Source organism: Danio rerio, chromosome 18, assembly GCF_049306965.1.
Source record: "Danio rerio strain Tuebingen ecotype United States chromosome 18, GRCz12tu, whole genome shotgun sequence".
In the NCBI taxonomy this organism is placed as follows: domain Eukaryota; kingdom Metazoa; phylum Chordata; class Actinopteri; order Cypriniformes; family Danionidae; genus Danio; species Danio rerio.
In genome coordinates, this window is record NC_133193.1 from 6,458,130 (window position 1) to 6,478,208 (window position 20,079).

Genomic DNA, 20,079 nt, shown 5'->3' on the forward strand with positions numbered 1-20,079 from the left:
CAGGGTGGGTTGAGAGAGTGTGTGCGACATGTCTGAAGAGCGAGGATGGATCCGATGCTGAGGGTTGAGAAGGGTGTGTGACTTATTTGAAGACCTATAGGGAGACGTGCGATTTCCAAGAGATTGTCACTCGTTTGCGGGCATCCAGGAGTCTCTATGCATTTACGGGAGACTCTCGGAGGTTCCAGGAAAATTGGGATGTCTGATATTCTCTGCACCTACCGAGTCAGTAAAGGACCACAGACACCTGCATTGCAAAATGCGGAGGTTTTTCCTCAATCAGCGTACAGTATCAAATTCCATTAAAACAACACTCTTCCGACATCTAGTTTGTCACAGGGGCATGCATGAAATGTTCCTGAATGAAAGTGAAAGTGCCAAACTACAGTTAAAGTTGACAAATAAAAAATGAAACACCCAAAATTACATGAAACTTCGGAGGAAATGTGGATAGTGTGGTGACGCAATGACATTAATCGAGTTATGTGCTAAACTATGAGTTATAATATTTATGTTGGCTTATATAACTGGCTTATAAAGATTAAAGCATAATTTGATTATTGACATAGTCAATGATCATTATTATTATTATTATTATTATTATTATTATTATTATTATTAACAATATAACATTGCTCTAAAGTATTAACAGATCAAGACAAGAATGCCTTTACTTTTATGACATGGATCGCTGGAGAACTAAAAATCTGCCACTTTAATAAACTACAAATCCCACCATGCTCTTCACTCAAACGCCTGAAGCTGTTCAGGACAAATCAGATGGATTATAAACACAGCACACACACACATTGTTGCTGAGTCCTGTTAAACTGTGAGCATTAGGAAGCTTTTTTGCCTTGTCGTGTTTTTACCCATGCTTTGTTTTACTGTTTATCTGGTTTTGCCGCCATTTCTGACTGTTCGCTTGTATTCTGACAACACTTTTGGATTATCTGCATGCTCCTGTCTGTCCCTGTTTGACCTTTGCCTGTTTCACTTAACAAACAGCATTTGGATCCTTACCTCTGTTGCAACCTGACTCGTTACAATCTGAATGAGAGATTTGGATATTAAATAAATACATTTTATTCAATAACAAACATCAACACTTTTCAGATTTCTCTCTTTTAACATATTTTATTTGTGCACAAAGCAACACTGCAACCCCTAATTAGTGACATTTTCCCAATATAAAGTAAAACATAAGGAAAGGACCTAGCTTCAATATCTTGTCAATTTAATTGTTTTAAAAAGTAACAATCTGAATTAAAATCCTTAATTTTTATGGTTGCGGTCCAGATAAATCTGAGCTTCAGGGTTGTGTCTGACCTCACCCTGATCTAATGGCGTAGTGCTCATCTTCCTGAACTCTTCCTCAAGGCAGGCCAGTGCCAGGAGATCCTCCTCATCCTCATCAGAGTCCTGGAGATGGAGCTTCTCCACAGTCTGGACCTCTAGAATCTCCTGAGCCGCACGAGACAGGGGCCGGCCTGAGGAGTACGGACGACAGGTCTCAATCCTTGGGTCACCCAAAGAGAGGGAAGAACCTCTGCTCATAGGGCCTAAACAAGAATAAAGGGTGATTTAGAATACAAGAGCACAACAAAGTGGCTTACTTTAGAGCAGTGTTTCCCAACCCTGTTCCTGAAGGCAGACCAACAGTACACATTTTCAACCTCTTCCTAATCAAACACACCTTAGACAAGACTCTAAAACCTCAAATGAAAGGTTTAAATAAGGAAGACAACCAGAATATGTACTGTTGGTGTGTCACTAGGAACATGGTTGGGAATACTGCTTTAGAGCATAACAGGTTGCTGTTCAAAGCTGAGTTCACACTACACGGGCAGATATTGTTGTGCTGTTCAGACTACGTAATTTGATAACTTAAAGTTGCGTAAAATGTGGCATTTGAAAAACAATAGACGCAAGCATAACAGTTAAGCACATCCATCAAGTGCATTTACATACAAAAACAACAGAAAAGTGGCAGATTCATTGAAAAACACGTTCTGTGTGAATGGCCCCTAGGAATGTATACCCCACAATATCTCCCAAATAAAACGGGTTGGGGCAGATATAGGTAAAAATCAGGCTGCCTCGTGGACTTTTCTTTTTCTAGATTGCTTTTTGAAAACACTATTGGTTGGGTTTAAGAAAGTGGGTGGGTGCTGGTCAATCAGTGGTTTTGAAAACCCTATCGGTTGGGTTTAGGGAAGAAGGAGGGTTAGTCAGTTGATCAGTCAGTCAGTCAGTCAGTCGGCATCGGTCTCTGGTGGATTTAAGTAAGAAGAGCAGGCACCAATGTTACTCGTAAAATAAATTTGAGATCTCAAAAAGTGTACACAGTGGCCTCTGGTAGATTCGCGAAAACAGAAACTGCAAAAAAAAAAAAAAAAAAAAAAAAACGTACCTCCTCGAACAAATTTGACGCTCTCCAAAACTGTATACAGGGGTAGTTTTCAGAATGAACATGGGATGACATATGGGATCTTGAATTTTGAGAATTAACTGCTAAACACCATCATGGTAACACATGAACCTAAAGTACTGTAATAAACATTATTTAGCCTGGTTTTGTTGTGTTAGCTGTGTGATGTTGTTGTACAGATCTAATATACTGAGCCACATGCAATTTACACTGCTGTATACATTCACATGCGTAACCAACATTAACCCTCAGGGGTCTGAGGTGATTTTCGGGCCCCTAAGATGTTTACAGGGCAGCTAATAATTCAGGAGAGCTAATAATTCTGACTTTAACAGTATATTATGAAATATAATACAATATGACCCCTTAAGGTTTAATAATCTCAAAACCCAGTATGAGCAAAAATTATAGCAAGGGTGGCCTCACAAATACAAATAATAACTGCGGCTAGTGAGAAGCAGAAGATGATAGGAGAGAGATGTTAAAGCGACTGACAGACAGTAAAGCCCACACTGGGATAGGGAGCTTAAGTTAGCAGGGTCAGTATTATTTACTGTCACACACTGGCCTAATCAGCTTCAATCAAACAAAGCTTTAAATGCTCACTGATCCAGCATATCACAATAATACACTAACACACTTCTCTCTCTCCAATGCGTCTGTCTTCATTATATTCCCTAGCTTCCTCTTGTCTCGTGTGATCTTTCACTTGCTGAACTTCAGATGTGCGGTTGCATGTTCATGGAGCAGAGCTCAGCTAGCATTACAGTAATCTTGAGGGAACTGAATCATCGTTTTGAAGCTCTTTAATCAGTTTACCAAAGACTCATTTAGATTTGTTTAGGTTATATAATTACACCTGAATCAATTAGTGAGTCCCGGTTTGTTTATTTTTTAAGTTGATTAAGATATGAAGTTGTAAGTTAAAGAAAGCAGTGAAGGTCTAACAAATGACCTAATGCAATAACATTAGAGCAATACCCGAAAACACACTTCATTTCTTAAATAATCATCATGCACGTATTTCGACAGCGGCGTAGATTAGATAGTGAGGGAATAATGGGTCAAGCCATTTTTAGCAGGTCTGGGTAAGCGTTCTCTTTTACACAGTAAATCTTGCAACATGGGGTCATTGTGAAAATGTACCCCGTATACATTTCTGGAGAGACCAAATTATGTAGCCAGAGCTATGTATGGCCACATTTCATCTTTAAACGAATGCTACGTGGCGGTGTGACGGCTTGCGTTTCACGCTACCGGCTGACCACTTACCTCTGTATGAACAGCTTTTCCACTGTCAAGCTTGCCACGTACATTTGTGGACTTGATATGCATAGCGGAGTCGACAACGATGACAGAGTTTGAGTCCGGTAAAGGACGGTTCCAGAAAGCCGGTAATAATAAAACAGAGTAAAAAATAAAGCCAAAAAATAAAACAAACAAGTAAATAACAGGGTGAGAATGTGGTAAAATCTGAAACCGTGGTAAAAATCAAGCTGGCGCGAGGGCTTTTTTTTTTTCCTGGATAGCTTTTGAAAACACTGTCGGTTGGATTTAGGGAAGGAGGTGGGTGGGGGTATCGGTCGGTTGGTCAGTGAGTCTGTCAGTCAGCTGCCTCTAGTGGATTGACGCCAGAACAGCAGGCCCAAATGGCACTCACAAGAGAAATTTAAGATGTCATCTATGGAGTCAAACTAGGGCCAAATACACTTGCAACATAAAAGAATGTTTTGCAAACAAAAAATAAAGTATTGAGCTAAAAATTGTAAAATAATGCAAATCTCAAAAAATCGCAAAGGGAAAATTGAGTTTTGAGAAATAACAAGGAATTTTGCAAACAAAAATAAAGAACTAAAAATAAAAATCGAGCAGTGCAAAAAAAAAAAAAAAAAAAAAAATATATATATATATATATATATATATATATATATATATATATGCAATAAAATATATATTATATATATATATATATATATATATATATGCAATAAAAAAAAAAAATATATATATATATATATATACATATACATATATATATATATATATATATATATATATATATATATATATATATATATATATATATATATATATATATATATATATATATATATATATATWTTTATTTATTTATTTATTTTTTTTTTTTCAAATGTTTTTTCCAGTATTGCCTTTGCAAAACCTCTCAAGTAAATTGCAACGCTCATTTTGATTTGCTTTCCAGTCAACCACAAGTTAGAGATGCTGTTTTCTTTCTTTCTTTTCTGTTCGGGCAAAGATCTTCAGCTTTAATCTGTTACACCCCTAATAGTTGCATTGCATAATTAGCAATTGTTTTGTGTTTTTGGCCTCTGCTTGTTAAATTACTCAATGCATCCTCAACTGTATATCGCTTTGCACAAAAGCATCTGCTATATGACTAAATGTAAATGTGCCCCCTTCAAAAACAGAACTTTTGACTATTAAAACGTTCAGGTGACATATCGAAACAGAAGTGTTCATGTATCGCTTCCCACGATTGAGATGCCAACAAGCTTTAAGTATGCCTTGATGCAAAGGCTCAATCTAGCGTATCTAACCTGACAAAAGTATACGAGATACAGGGAGAAAAGCAGACTGGAGAGAGCATGGACGGATATCTGACGCTTTGATTTGCACCAGCCGAAATCACAGCTGTCATGCTGTTAAACAGATTATTTTTCCCTCCTCTGCAGACCTGCGAGTGATGAGCCGAGAGACAGAGAGGAAGACGTTTCGAGAGGTAGAGAAAGCGCCACTGATAAACCGAGCTGAGCTGATCTGAGCTGAGCTGAGAGATTGGCCGCATTCCCTGCACTCCCGCACGCAGAAACACACAGTAATCTCTTTATGAAACCTCAGCCGCGTGTGCTGGCGCAGAAAGCTCAGGAATCAGCTCGGCTTTAATTACGGACGCGAGCCAATAAATCACGCTACGGCCCGAGTCTTAGCGCCACTCTTCTACAGCCATGTTATTGATGTCCCTTTGGCCGAAACGCTGTGTCCGGCGGGTTGGCGGAGGCTCTCGGTAAATGATCATTTAGTCACAGATGAGATGTGACATCAGACAGGCTCCACATTTTAAACACAGATTTAGCCGTATAAGTCGGGATTAAGTCTGAACACAGATGGGAAAGTAAAAAGAGCTGAGGGCCTAGATGTGGGGAAACAGACCGAAGGATAGGAAGAATATAAATGATACCTTACAGAGAGAGTTATCTGAAAAAAACAAAACAAATAAAAAATACATTCGCATGTTGTTTCACACCAGTATGAGTACCAGTGTAACGGAGGCCAGCTAGTAAGTGCTGTGCAGGTAAACCTCACTCCTCTGACCTCTAAAGGTGCTCTAGCGACAGACGCTAGAGGCCATGGTTATTAGCCTCCTTCTTAGAGCAACCGACTCCCATGTGAAAGGTCGCTGGCTTGATACCAGCTCGGAGCGGGTTGGGTGGCCTAGGAACGGCGGGGTGCCGTGACCCGGATATGAGTGAGGTTTATGGGTGTGAGTGCTGTCCAGGTAAACCTCATTCCTCTGACCTCTAAAGGTGCTCCAGCGACAGACGCTAGAGGCCATGGTTTTTAGCCTCCTTGTTAGAGCAACCGACTCCCATGCGGAAGGTTGCCAGATCGATACCAGCTCGGCGCAGGTTGGGTGGCCTAGGACCGGCAGGGTTACACCAGTTTCTTTAAAATGTAAACTGATAGACAGTTTTTAATTTAAAAAAACATAAAAAGCACAATAAATATTGTATGTGCCTTATATTATTGTAATAAGAAGAAATTCATTGAAAATTATGCATTAAAATCTAAACAAAAATTGATTTGGGGTCTATTTTGGACATTTATATTAATGCTGTCAAAAGATTCATCATGGTTAAAAATAATCCAAAATAAGTAGTGATAGTAGTAGTAATAATTTTCGTAGTAGTAGTTGTTGTTGTAGTAGTAGCAGCTGCAGTAGTTGCTTTAACAGTAGCAGTAGCAGTTGGTGTAGTAGTAGTAGTAGTTGGGGTTGTTGGTGTTATTATTATTATTGTTATTATTAATATTATTATTGTTGTTTTCTTTTTTTACTGTCATTATAATGTTATTATTGGTGTTGTCATTTTTACTGCCATTATTACAATTATATACATTACTATCATTGTTGTCATTCCATACCACTGGTTGGTATTTGTAGCAGGGGATGTGACACTGACAACAGGGATGAGGATCCAAATCCAGGGTTTTATTGGCAGGATGGTCAGGCAAGCAATGATCAACACAGGATCAAACAGATGTATGAGGGCATGGTCAGATGGCAGCATACAGGAATGATCAAACAAAACAAAGCAAAGGTTCAAAACACGGAATGTTGTAATGTCACTATGACAGATAACAAGACTCAGCAACAGTGTTTGTGTTTGAGCGGTACTTATAGTCCATGAATCAGTCCTTGAGCAGCTTCAGCTGTGCGAGTGTAATCAGTCAGGATCTAAAACATGTGTGTGAACGGAGTGCATGTATGAAGTTGTAGTCCATGAACTGGGGGATTTGTAGTTTGTGCTAGTGTGAATGTTTTTCACCAGCGAACTTTGGTTATAGATCGCTGGAGATCGTGATAGTATTATTTCTATCTATATTATTCACTTCAGTTTTAAATTTTTATATTACTTTGATATTTAATATTATGCTTTTTACTGTAATGCATGTTGTATATATATAGTTTTCCTATTTATGTACTTTGTCTTGTACATTGTACACCCAATACCTTTACATGCGCACACACACAAACACCTGCCAGTATCTCTGTTCTTTGTTTTTCCCTCTCTATATGTATGTTTCAAAATATTGTGTGAAATAAAAAAATTTATATATATAAGAAAGTCTTACAAAAATATATATAAATATAGATAGATAGATAGATAGATAGATAGATAGATAGATAGATAGATAGATAGATAGATAGATAGATAGATAGATAGATAGATAGATAGATAGATAGATAGATAGATAGATAGATAGATAGATAGACACTAGTATTCAGCCTAAAGTGGCATTAAAAGGCTTAACTAGGTTAATTAGGTTAACTAGGCAGGATATGGTAATTAGGCAAGTTAATGTATAATGATGGTTTGTTCTGTAGACAATCGAAAAAATATAGCTTAAAGGGGCTAATAATTTGAGAGGGTGCTCGCTGCAGAGCCATCTGAGGAGAGGTGAGCTCCAGAGAGGGGGAGCATGAGCTGTCGCTCCTCCTCCTGTAAGCTGTTTTAATGCGTACACCAACCCCACCCCTAACCCTACCCCCAGTGACATCACTCGTAGAAGAAGTGCAAAAAAGGTGGAGCTCAAGCTTAAGCTCCCCCTCTCTGGAGCTCACCTCTCCTCAAATGGCTCTGCAGCGAGCACCACTTAAATAATTTTGACCTTAAAATGGCTTTAAAAAAAATTAAAAACTGATTTTATTCTAATAAAACCAAAAATAAAACAAATAATACTTTCTCTAGAAGAAAAAATATTATCACACATGCTGGGAAAAACCAAGAAGGTTGAAGGGTCGCTGGTTCGAACCTCGAGTCAGTAGGTGTTTCTGTGTGGAGTTTGCATGTTCTCTCTGCCTTCGCGTGGGTTTCCTCCGGGTGCTCCGGTTTCCCCCACAGTTCAAAGACATGCGGTACAGGTGAATTGGGTAGGCTAAATTGTCCGTTGTGTGTGTGTGAATGTGTGTGTGTGGATGTTTCCCAGAGATGGGTTATGGCTGGAAGGGCATCCGCTGCTTAAAAAACTTGCTGGATAAGTTGGTGGTTCATTCCGCTGTGGCGACCCCAGATTAATAAAGGGACTAAGCTGACAAGAAAATGAATGAATGAATGAATGCTGTGAATAACTCCTTGCTCTGTTAAACATAATTTGGGAAACATTTAAAAAAGAAAGAAAAATTAAAGGGGGGATAATAATTCTTCAACTTCAACTGTATATATATATATATATATATATATATATATATATATATATATATATATATATATATATATATATATATATAAATGCTGTATTTTAGAGAATTAAGTATAATATAAACAATAATAATAATAATAATAATAATAATAATAATAATAACAATACTTAATAAACACAGATGTGACCTAAGCATAAAATCAGTATTATACAATGATTTCTGAAGTAATGACCCTGAAACTTCAGCTTAGTATCACAGAAATAAATAACATTTTCAAATGCATTAAATTGGAAAACAGTTATTTGAAACCATAATAATACTTAATACAACTGTTTGTACTGTGACACCAAAATTGAATATGTGCTATGCCATGTATGGTTTTCAGAGATTCCTTCATCAGTCTGTTTCTCTTTTTATGCCATCTTATTGATAGATAGTCTGACAGGAGGCAAGAAAATGGGAAACAAGGCAAGACATAAAATGGCAACCGCTAGGCTACGTCTCTTCCATAAAAGATGTATTTTTAATGTTTTGTCTTCTGAAAGATTGATACACCAGTGCAACATATCGAAAGTTATTTTCTTCAAAGCCTTCTTTTCATTCACATCAAATTAACTCTAGTGTGTTTAGCCTCCTTGTGATTCACATCAAATCAAACTTGGTGTCTATTGTGGTACAGAAAAATGATGAAGGCATGTTACCTGTTAAATGAAGTCTTTGTGATGACATTCTGCCATGGTTTGGTGTGAATGGACGAGGAGTGCTGCTGATAGGTTGACTGTTCAGAACTGCAGTGACTAGTGATTCCTCTACATGATGCTGAAAACTGGATCTCCAGAACTCCTGTCCTACAAGTACATGATACAAGAAAACATTGAGATTTACAAACAAGAGGAGTATGATCATCTTGTGCAGCTAATCGAGCCTCAATGTTACCTTACACTTCAATACAGTAGGAAATCCAGAACATAGCTCTTGTACAGTATATTCACACAAAACATGTACACCATCTAATGTTTTTCTTTCACCAGTGTAAACAATGGAATTCAAATGGAAAGAAATCTCCCATTGGTTCTTGCAATCAAACAAATTAATCAATCAATGGACTTGTACACATTTTCAGACTAAAATTTCATTACTTTTCCAAAACTTTTAGGTAAATTTCCATGACCTAATGTTTCTTGTAATGTCTCTGTATAGATATTGAGGAGAAAATGCACAATCATTATAAAAGCATACAGTAAAATACATGAAAATCTATTATGCTTATAATACAAAATAAAATGTATTAAAATGCTAACACAACACTGTTCGAATAACACACAAACTATTATAATAATGAAATAAATTACTGTATAAATAATAAATAATGAATTCATTCATTCATTAAATAAAACTTTTTAAAAATCATTAAAAAAAAAAAAAAAAAAAAATATATATATATATATATATATATATATATATATATATATATATATATATAATTAAAATAAATAAGTAAATAATACAATTAAATCAATAAATGAATAAAATAAATAAATATTTAAAAATAAACAATCAAATAATTAGAAATTAGAAATATAAAAAAATTGTTTAGAAATAAATGCATTTATTCATTAATTCATTCATTTATTAACAATTTAAAAAAAATAAAAAAATTACAAATACATTATATCAAAAATAAAAAAATAAATATATATAAATCAAAAAATAAACAGAAAAAAATAAAAATATATAAATAAAATTGAATAAGTAGTTATATATAAATAAAAAATATTAAAATTAAATAATCAAATATATAAAAACAAATATAATAAAAATTGTATTAAATAAACAAATTAATGTACTCAGAGAGAGAGAGAGAGAAATAAAAAAATAAATAAAAACATAAATAAAACTAAATAAATAATTATATATAATTAAAAATAAATAATAAAAATAAATAATCAATTAAATAAAAACACAAATATAATTAAAAATTAATTTAATAAATAAATAAATTCATTTATTAAAATAAAAATGTAATAAAAACAGAAAACAATGAATAAATAAACACAAAAATAAATAAATATATAAATAAATAATAAAATAAATTAATAAAAGCATAAATAAAATTAAATGAATAAATAAAATGAATGAATGAATGAATGAATGAATGAATGAATGAATGAATGAATGAATTATTGAATGAATGAATGAATGCAGTGTGAACCATTTAGAATGTAACCTTAGATGAACTAGTTTATCCTGGTGTTTATTATTCACTTATGAACACGATAGTTTATGTTAATGATTCATTCTCTGTGGCCTTCAAACAAACAACCAAATGATCGACAGGACTGAGCATTAGCTGAAGAAGAAAAAAAAACACGATCCCGACACACACACGTAATATTCTGACTTGACATGCAGACAGTGACTGGCTGAAGGTTAAACATGTGTGCCTTCCATCGCCATCTTAAACGCCCGCTGTAATTAAGCCTTTTTCCAGCCGACTGACCGCAGCTCCTGTCAGAGCACGTCAGGGATTGCAGAAGCACAGACAGGCCGATAAAAGCGGGTCGACTGTGACAGAGACAAAAAAAAAAAAAAGATGGGAAAAGGAAAAGACTGCAGGAAATTGATGGAGAGGCGTAACAGCCAATAAAAACCGAGACGGAAATGAAACCAAGACTTATTTGTCTTCTATTTTCATTAACCTTGAAGCTCAATGAAGCGAACAGATGTTTCATTTTTCACGCCATATTACATAAAAAATGCCTTATGCATATTTAGATCCAGCATACTGAAATAAAGGCTTAAACCGAGCTGTTTAAAGAGAAATATTAGTGTTTACAGTCAAGCTAATGGCCTCGCCAAGGTAGCACATTAATGCTGAGGAGCTAAAGGATAATGCCAGGAATAAATGAATGTAGAAGAGAGAGCCATCATTTACACTCATCTTTAAGCTACTGTATAGCGGCTCTCTTCAATGGCCAATCCATCTAAGTATGCAATAATTAGGCATCTAAATAACACATGTTGCACAAAATGAACTGTTAAGAGAGATGTCTGTGGTTTTCATTAAACAGCGGTCATATATAAGTGTTGGAAGCACACGAGTGCTGCATTCCAGATGCCTTATCTCTATTATTAGAGCATAAATGATGTATTTGTGTAAGGATCTAAAGTGGATGACTTAACTAACAACTAGTATTGCATTCGGAGCAAGTACTGTAGGGCTTTAGAAATATGATTTTGAGTGTGCAACAGTTTGTTTTTTGTACTCAGCAAGGACACATTAATTATGTTACAAAAGATGACTATTTCAAATAAGTGCCCTTCTTTTGAACTTTCTATTCATCGCACAAAAACATCACTGTTTCTACAAAAACATTGCTGTTTTGATTCCTAATAAAATAAAAATGAGAAATATTTCTTGAGCGGCAAACCAGCATAATGATTACTGAAGGATCATGTGACACTGAAGACTAAGGATGCCAAAAAGTCAGTTTGCATTACAGGAATAAAATACAATTCAAATGTTTTAAATGTTTCCCAAATGATGTTTAACAGCAAGGAAATGTTCACAGTATTTCTGATAAGAGAAGGCTCAACCTCCTTTACCCGACTTTGCTATTCTAGGTACTACCAGAAGCCCTGAGTTTTTAGATCTTAAAGATTAATAAATGAAAAAAATAAGTAAATAAATAAAATGAATAAATATATTAAATCAAAAATACATAGAAATATAAAAACATAAAAAATTATAAAATTAAATAAATAGCTATAAATGAATAAAAAATAAAAAATATATTTAATCAAATAAATAAAAACAAATTTAATAAAAATATTATTAAATAAATAAATTTGTTCATTCATTAAATAAAAATTAAAAATACAAAAAATTAAATACAATTAAAAATTAATAAATAAATAAAAACAAAAATTAATAAATATATATGAATAAATAAATAAATTAAAACACTAATACATTTATATAAACAATATTAAATAAATAAATAAATAAATAAATAAATACTTTTTTCTGGAGAAAGTCTTATTTGTTTTATTTCGGTTAGAATAAAAGCAGTTTTACATTTTTTAAAAAAACATTTAAGGTCAAAATTATTAGCCTCTTTAAACTATAATTTTTTTTTCGATAGTCTACAGAACAAACCATCATTACACAATAACTTCCCTAACTACCTTAACCTGCCTAGTTAATCTAATTAACCTAGTTAAGCTTTTAAATTAGTAGCGCTGCATAGTCTCTGAGGGCCTCGTAATGAGTGTCCCCAGGTGGAAATACAGAATAAAGAGAATAATTAGCTTAGCTGCTGTTCATAGTGTGTATAAACAAGATGTAGAAACCTGCGTGAGGCACATTCAAGTATCATACTGCTAAGTGATGCACTGGGTGTATGCTTTACTAAAAAGATAGGTCTTTAATCTAGTTTTGAATTGGGAGAGTGTGTCTGAGCCTCAGACATTATCAGGAAGGTTATTCCAGAGTTTAGTAGCCATAAATGAGAAGGCTCAACCTCCTTTACTCGACTTTGCTATTCTAGGTACTACCAGAAGCCCTGAGTTTTGAGATCTTAAAGATTAATAAATGAAAAAAAGAAATAAATAAAATAAATAAATATATTAAATCAAAAACACATAGAAATATCGACTCTACACCATAACTTTTCAATCCAGATGGATGGGGCAACAATTACTGCATCCAAAACGGTGAAAAGCCTTGGAGTAACGATTGATGACCAACTAAACTTCTCTGACCACATTTCTAGAACTGCTCGATCGTGCAGATTCGCACTCTATAACATCAGAAAGATCCGACCCTTCTTATCTGAACATGCAGCTCAACTCCTTGTTCAAGCTCTTGTTCTCTCCAAACTGGATTACTGCAACTCTCTACTAGCAGGGATTCCAGCTAACTCTATCAAACATCTTCAACTGCTCCAGAATGCAGCAGCACGAGTGATCTTCAATGAACCTAAACGAGCACATTTCACTCCGCTGCTAGTCCGTTTGCACTGGCTGCCAGTTGCTGCTCGCATCAAATTCAAAGCTCTGATGTTTGCCTACAAAGTGACTTCTGGCCTTGCTCCTTCTTATCTGCTCTCGCTTCTGCAGATCTATGTGCCCTCCAGAAACTTGCGTTCTGTGAATGAACGTCGCCTCGTGGTTCCATCCCAAAGAGGCAAGAAATCACTTTAGCTCACGCTCACGCTCAATCTGCCCAGTTGGTGGAATGAACTCCCTAACTGCATCAGAACAGCAGAGTCACTCGCTACTTTCAAGAAACGACTAAAAATCCAACTATTTAGTCTCCACTACACTTCCTAATCTGCAATTGCCTCTCTGAATATCACACTAACTGTACCAAAAAAAAAAAAAAAAATACTAATACTACTAATACTTCCCTTCTTAGACTTTACAGACCTGAAACTTGCCTATAGCACTTATTCATTGTTGCTCTTGGTTGTGTAAATTGCTTCCTTGTCCTCATTTGTAAGTCGCTTTGGATAAAAGCGTCTGCTAAATGACTAAATGTAAAATGTAAATGTAAATATAAATACAAAAAAATATATATATAAATAAATAAATAAATAAAATAAAAAAAATAAAAAAAATACTTTTTTCTGGAGAAAGTCTTATTTGTTTTATTTCGGTTAGAATAAAAGCAGTTTTACATTTTTTTAAAAAACCATTTAAGGTCAAAATTATTAGCCTCTTTAAGCTAAAATTTTTTTTCGATAGTCTACAGAACAAACCATCTTTATACAATAACTTGCCTATCCTAACCTGCCTAGTTAATCTAATTAACCTAGTTAACCTTTAAATGTCACTTTAAGCTGTATAGAAGTGCATTGAAAAATATCTAGTCAAATATTATTTACTGTCATCATAGCAAGGAAAAAATAAATCAGTTATTAGAAACGAGTTATTAAAACTGTTATGTTTAGAAATCTGTTGAAAAAATCTTCTCTCCGTTAAACATAAATCGGGAAAAACATAAACATAAATCTATATATATAAGTATAAATCTATATATAAGTAAATATATATATATATATATATATATATATATATATATATATATATATATATATATATATATATATATATATATATATATATATATATATATATTTTTTTTTTTTTTTTTTTTTTTTTTTAAGCAAAATTGTCCACATATTTCTGGGAATTAGCGCAAACAAATCAGTCATTTTTATTGCAAAGAAAGTTAGGTTGCTGCTGGAAGTGATGTTAGTGATGCTTAGATTACATTAGATGTTAGGGTGCTCAACCTTAGTAAGGTCAATAGCTTTGTTTTCTTGTTTCTCTACATACCTAGAGTACTCTTCATGTGGTTTTGCTGATCTCTACGGGTTTGAGCTGGTTTTGGGCTGGTCTGTAGAACTCCAGGGTCTAAGCCCAATGTGAAAAACCCCTGTAGATCTTTATACTGTCCCGGTTTGATGTGTTGTCTCTGGGATAGAGAATGAAGAGCCTGTAGACCAGATGAAAAATAGATATAAACGGGTCAATGGTATGTCTTCTATACAGACCTATACTAAAATTATGTAATAAAATGTAATAAAAGTATCTATGGATGTGAAAGGTTCTTTATGGAACCATCAATGCAAAAAATAAATTTTTAAGATAACCCAGGCTCATTCTGAAATAGTACCCCTATATACATTTCTGGAGTGAGCAAAATATGTCCCAGGAGCTACGTTTTTTTGCAGGTTTTGTTTTTGCGAATACACAAGAGGTTGCTGTGTATGCTTTTACAGAACTCAAACTTCTCTCGGGAGTGCCATTCATGCCTGCTCTTCTCACGTAAATCAGAGGCTGCAGTCGACTGACTGACTGATTGATCAACTGACCCACCCTCCTCCTTCCCTAAACCCAACCAATAGAGTTTTTAAATAGTGTGTTCTTTACTGGGCTCGAATCTCGTTGTCGCGGTCAACTCTCTGCGTGTCAAATCCAAAGACATACGCGGCGAGCCACTGAGCAAACTAGTAACAAAAAAATCGTCCACATGGAGGTGAGTGGTCAGCTAATAAGCCTGAAAAAAGAACTGTGTCATAACGCCCCATAGCATTCATTTTAAAGACAAAATGCAGCCATACGTAGCTCTGGCTACATAATTCACGATCTCCATAAATGTATATAGAACTACGTTTTCAGAATGAGCCTGTGTTGTTTAAAAAAATGCCCAAAAAATGATGTATTAATATTTTCTTAAGATTTTTGTGAGGTTTAAAATAAAAATTGTATGGATGATAAACATATCTGTAAAATCATGAATAAAACAATATTCACAGTAACAGTTTAAGATTATTTTTAAAATGACTCTTATTTTCAGCATTTCTCACAGTATCATTATGCACTATTTTTATCATCTGAATAATCTTTTTTTAATTTTGAATAAAATGTTTATTCAATCTTTTACCATCATCCTGAATTTTCCGAAATCCTTCTATTAGGTTTAATAATTTTGTCAAAATTATGATATGCCTTTGTTTGAAATAGAAATGTTATAACATAAGCATCTTTTTTTTGAAAGCATCCTGATGGGAAAAATGTATTATTGCTATTTATTCAATAGTGTGTGCTTTGCCTGTTAACTGTGCTCATCTACATTCAGTTCTGGGAACTATATTTTACGACATTATGACAACGCTGAGTGGCTAAACACAAGCACATCTATTCTTATACGCAGGTTAAATTAGGCAAAATTTAATCTGTCTATTAAACATGAAGCACACAGACAGACAGAAACCTTTTTGAAAAAAAAATTATATGTATTTTAAAGCATAAAAGGAAATGAGAAACAATTATATTTTGATTGAGTCTCAGTCGGCGTCCTTTAAATGGAAAATGAGGTACGGGGGGAAAAAAGAGAATCGGCGGGTGGTAATTAAGGACATACATTTTCTGATCGCCAGACAAAAGAGCAGAGATAAGGCCGCTTTCTGATCAGACATTTAATTTCAGGTGTTTAATATAATTCATTTTCTTTTCTCTCTCTTTATGTTATGCTATTAAACTCTGATAGTCCATTTGCGGCCGAATTGACGACTCTGTTTCCTCTCGCTATTCCTCAGCGGATGGGATGTGAGAGTAGTCTGGGCTTTTTCCTGCCATTACCTCTCTCACAGCAGGAAATCTGCAATTAAATTAGATGTAATATCTAATTGATCGAGTCCTTAGCGTCCGAGAGTTTCACTAAAGGCGAATTCTTTTGATAGTTCTCATACGCTCGTCTCCATGATGTGGTCTTTGAAGCTTATATTTTTCAGTTATATTAATGTGGTTGCATCTCCATCAAAGCAGCTAGCTATAACTATACATTTTGTGAGTATTTTTAAAGTAATGGTTACTTTTACTGAGCAACAATGTATTCAATTCATAAAAATGAAAATAAAGGTATTTATGCTATTTAAAATGTACTTTTTTTAAATAACTCCCAAAGCTGCTGCTTATTAATAGTTTTTAAGGTAGTAGCTGGGTTTAGTATTAGGTGAACTTATAGTATAGAATAAGTTCATGCAGAATATGTGCTTTATAAGTACTATTAAACAGCCAATATCTTATTAGTAATAGACAGGTAATAAACTAGTATGAGAATGGGTTTCTATACTAAAGTGCTACCCATTTCTTTTCCTGTCTCTTCTTCTAGTGTTTAATAGTCAACACAGGCTCGTTGTGGATAAGTACCACTGTCTACATTTCTAGAGAGTTTAGTTATGTAACCAGAGGTACGTTTGGCTGCATTTTGTCTTTAAAAGGAACACTATGGGACAGTATGATGCTGCCAATGGCTTCTTAGCACTACCAGCTCACTGCTTACCTCCTTATGGATGGAGTTTTCGGTGTTGCAAAGTTGATTAGTGGCTCGCTGCGAACGCCGATGCAGGGCTTTAAAAGTTTGAAACTTTCAGAGCACCTACAAAATATGTATGAGCACCAGTACAAATTGTATATAAACGGATTTGTTGTATTTGAAAACAACATTAATCAGAAATAACAAAACAACTGTGAGAACTATCTATAATATACATCTCAGGGATGAAAACTCTCACTTCTACCACTCTTTAAAAGCTTTGGTTTCGGTTTGTGTCATTTTAAATGCTCAGTTATGTGCCGAGTTATGTTTTTCTGTGTTTGTGGAAAAAAGCAGTCGAGTCAGCCGGCTCAATATATGAGCGGGGCAAAGCAGGATTCTGCCGATGACCACCTGCGCAGTACCATTCTGTCATGAGTAGGGCTAGATGGAATCTGCAGATGTTTTTTGCTATTTCTGCTGAGAATTTTGGTAAAAATCTACAGATTTCTGCGGGAGTATCATAACTAAAACTTTAATATGTGAAATAAAAATATATTTTTAACTTTTATTTAATGTTTAAGAATGGAAATCCAATTAGATCCACTTTATTTGGTAAACAAAGCAAGTCTCTCATTTAATATATCTACTAAAAGACGGAAAATATTACTGCTCAAACTTTATTGTACAAAAATCAGATAAACATTTTCACATTATTCAATAATAAAAACTGAATAAATATAGATTTACACACATTTACTCAAGTAAATAAGCAGAATTATTGATGGGCTAAAAATCTGCGGAATTCTGCTTGCAGATTCTGTGTGGGCCTTGTTATGAGCCGCAGTTTCAGTTTAAACTTAGTAAAGGCGAGACATCATCTCTAGTGATGATGTATACAGTGGTAGATTTTACATGTGGTAGATTTTACATGTTTTACATGTGTAGATTTTACTCAGTGAATGCCACACGAGATCTGGGCAATTAAACAGCTGATCTACTTTGAGTCTTTCAGCACTTTCTCTGAAAACACTCGATTGATCTCGGCTAGCGGATCAACATCCATCACATGATCGCTCTCATCTGTGCCATTATTTATAACTTTAGGTGGGCTTACAAACCTGTGTACTTTTCATTATGTCTTAAACCTCAGCCATTTGCCTTTTAAGTGGTCAGAAAAGCACCCTGTCATCTGACAGCGGAAAGCCTTGAGTGATTGACAGCTAATATGAACCATTATCACAGCAGGGAAGATCAATTCAGCACGCTTTAAAAAAAATCAAAACAGGTCACATTAAAACCATTATATGCTGTCGCAAAAATGCTCCCAAATATAAAATGAGGTTGCATAGATTCAAGTTGGTCGCAAAATGGTTGCAAGCCCTGCAATAGATTTGGGACATGGAGCTGAATTGACCGTGACAACAGGGTTCAAGTCTGCTGAAGAACAGTTCCATAAACCAAGTAAAACAGCAAAAATAGATATATAAAAAAAAACAACAGGCTGAAAATGTGGTGAAATTATTGCTTTTGAAAACACTATCGGTTGGGTTTACGGATGAGGGTGGGTGGGTCAGTCCGTCAGTCATTTGACAGCAAGCTGGTCTGCTGAAGTCTATATTGTGCCCACAGGTGGATTAATGTGAGAAGACGCGCAAGAGAAATTTAAGATCATAAAAAAGCATACACATCGGCCTCGATTTGTAAAAACAAACGCTGCAAGCAGACGTACCTCCATCTATGTATTTCGCTGATCCCAGAAATGTAGAACTAGGTACGTATCCATAATGAGCCTGGGTTGCAAATAGAATTCAAGTAGAAAAACTACATTACCCAAGATGCTGTATAGAACATTTGACCAATGAGAGAGTCGCAGAGAGCAAAGTGTGTAAAACATATCATTAGCTCCGCCCACAGCTATGAAGCACTGTTGTGTAATAATGTTTCTATGCTCATCAGTCCATTTACATATGCAAATTTTGTAATAAAGTAAAAATATGTCAAACTTTAAATGACTAGTCATGTTACTACTTTTAATTTGATTCAATTTAATTGGAGTCATCTGTAAAATACTGTATCATGGGATTGTAAACTGTACTTGTCCCTCATTAAAGCCAATAAATATGAAGTCTCATACCTTTTGTTTGACTTTGATAAACTTCTTTGCTTCAAATCAGAGTTTGTAATGCTAATGGAGCCTTGTAGCTGGTTGATCTTGTTCATGGCTCATAAAGCTTTAACAAAGGCCTTAATAAAATCTCTAATGGAAAAATGAAGAGTAAAAAAAAAAATCTGGGAACCAGTGCTGCAGAAAATCTGTTCAAACACTAATGTCCAAAAGAAATTTTTACCTGAGCCTATTTTTACCTAAAGCAGTGGTTTTACAGCATTTTAACCAAACAAATGCTCCATTGGAAAGAATTAGAAATGTTTCTCAGAAATCCTTTCAACCACAAACTTTTGAACAGTACTGTATTAACTCTTCTGAACAGTTTATGGGTAACCTGTTACAAGTTAACTGAGGTTTAAAGACATCTCCGTTCACCTGAGAAGATCCGGTGAACAGTCTTGGCTCTGACTTTAAGAGGTTTGGAGATAGGAAAAAAGGCTCTGCTTGAGCAATTGTGGTGGGACTCGGAGAGGGAAGAGCGTTCTTCTGTTCATCTTTATCTGTTATTCGTCTTAGTTCTTCATCAGATGAGTCTTCCTCACTGGGCACCAGACAACCATCTTCATCTGTCATTTCCTCTTCTGAATCTGACCAATGACAAGCACAGAAAGAGGAGACACCATGAGGACGGAGTAGAGAAAACAGAAAGCCAGAGAGGAGACATTTCAGCAGGAGGCCTGCGATGAGGA

The 20,079-nt window shown here is 34.8% G+C and overlaps 1 protein-coding gene across 27 annotated transcripts in view; it reads right to left on the reverse strand.

The window, feature by feature from the left end:
* Positions 1 to 1,117: 1,117 nt before the first annotated feature.
* zbbx (zinc finger, B-box domain containing) overlaps positions 1,118 to 20,079 on the reverse strand; it is a 91,649-nt gene continuing 72,687 nt past the window's right edge. For 13 of the 27 annotated variants that reach the window (XR_012394191.1, XR_012394186.1, XR_012394193.1 and 10 more), the window contains 4 exons: positions 19,766 to 19,977; positions 14,736 to 14,895; positions 9,095 to 9,241; positions 1,118 to 1,562 (listed from right to left, as the gene is read on the reverse strand). Coding sequence is in view for 11 of the 27 variants with exons in the window: in XM_009293379.5 (XP_009291654.1) it covers positions 1,276 to 1,562; positions 9,095 to 9,241; positions 14,736 to 14,895; positions 19,766 to 19,977 (806 nt within the window). In the remaining 16 variants the exon portion in view is untranslated. The remainder of the gene's footprint in view (positions 1,563 to 9,094; positions 9,242 to 14,735; positions 14,896 to 19,765; positions 19,978 to 20,079) is intronic. The other 14 variants (XR_012394194.1, XR_012394187.1, XR_012394190.1 and 11 more) reach the window with 3 other exon arrangements.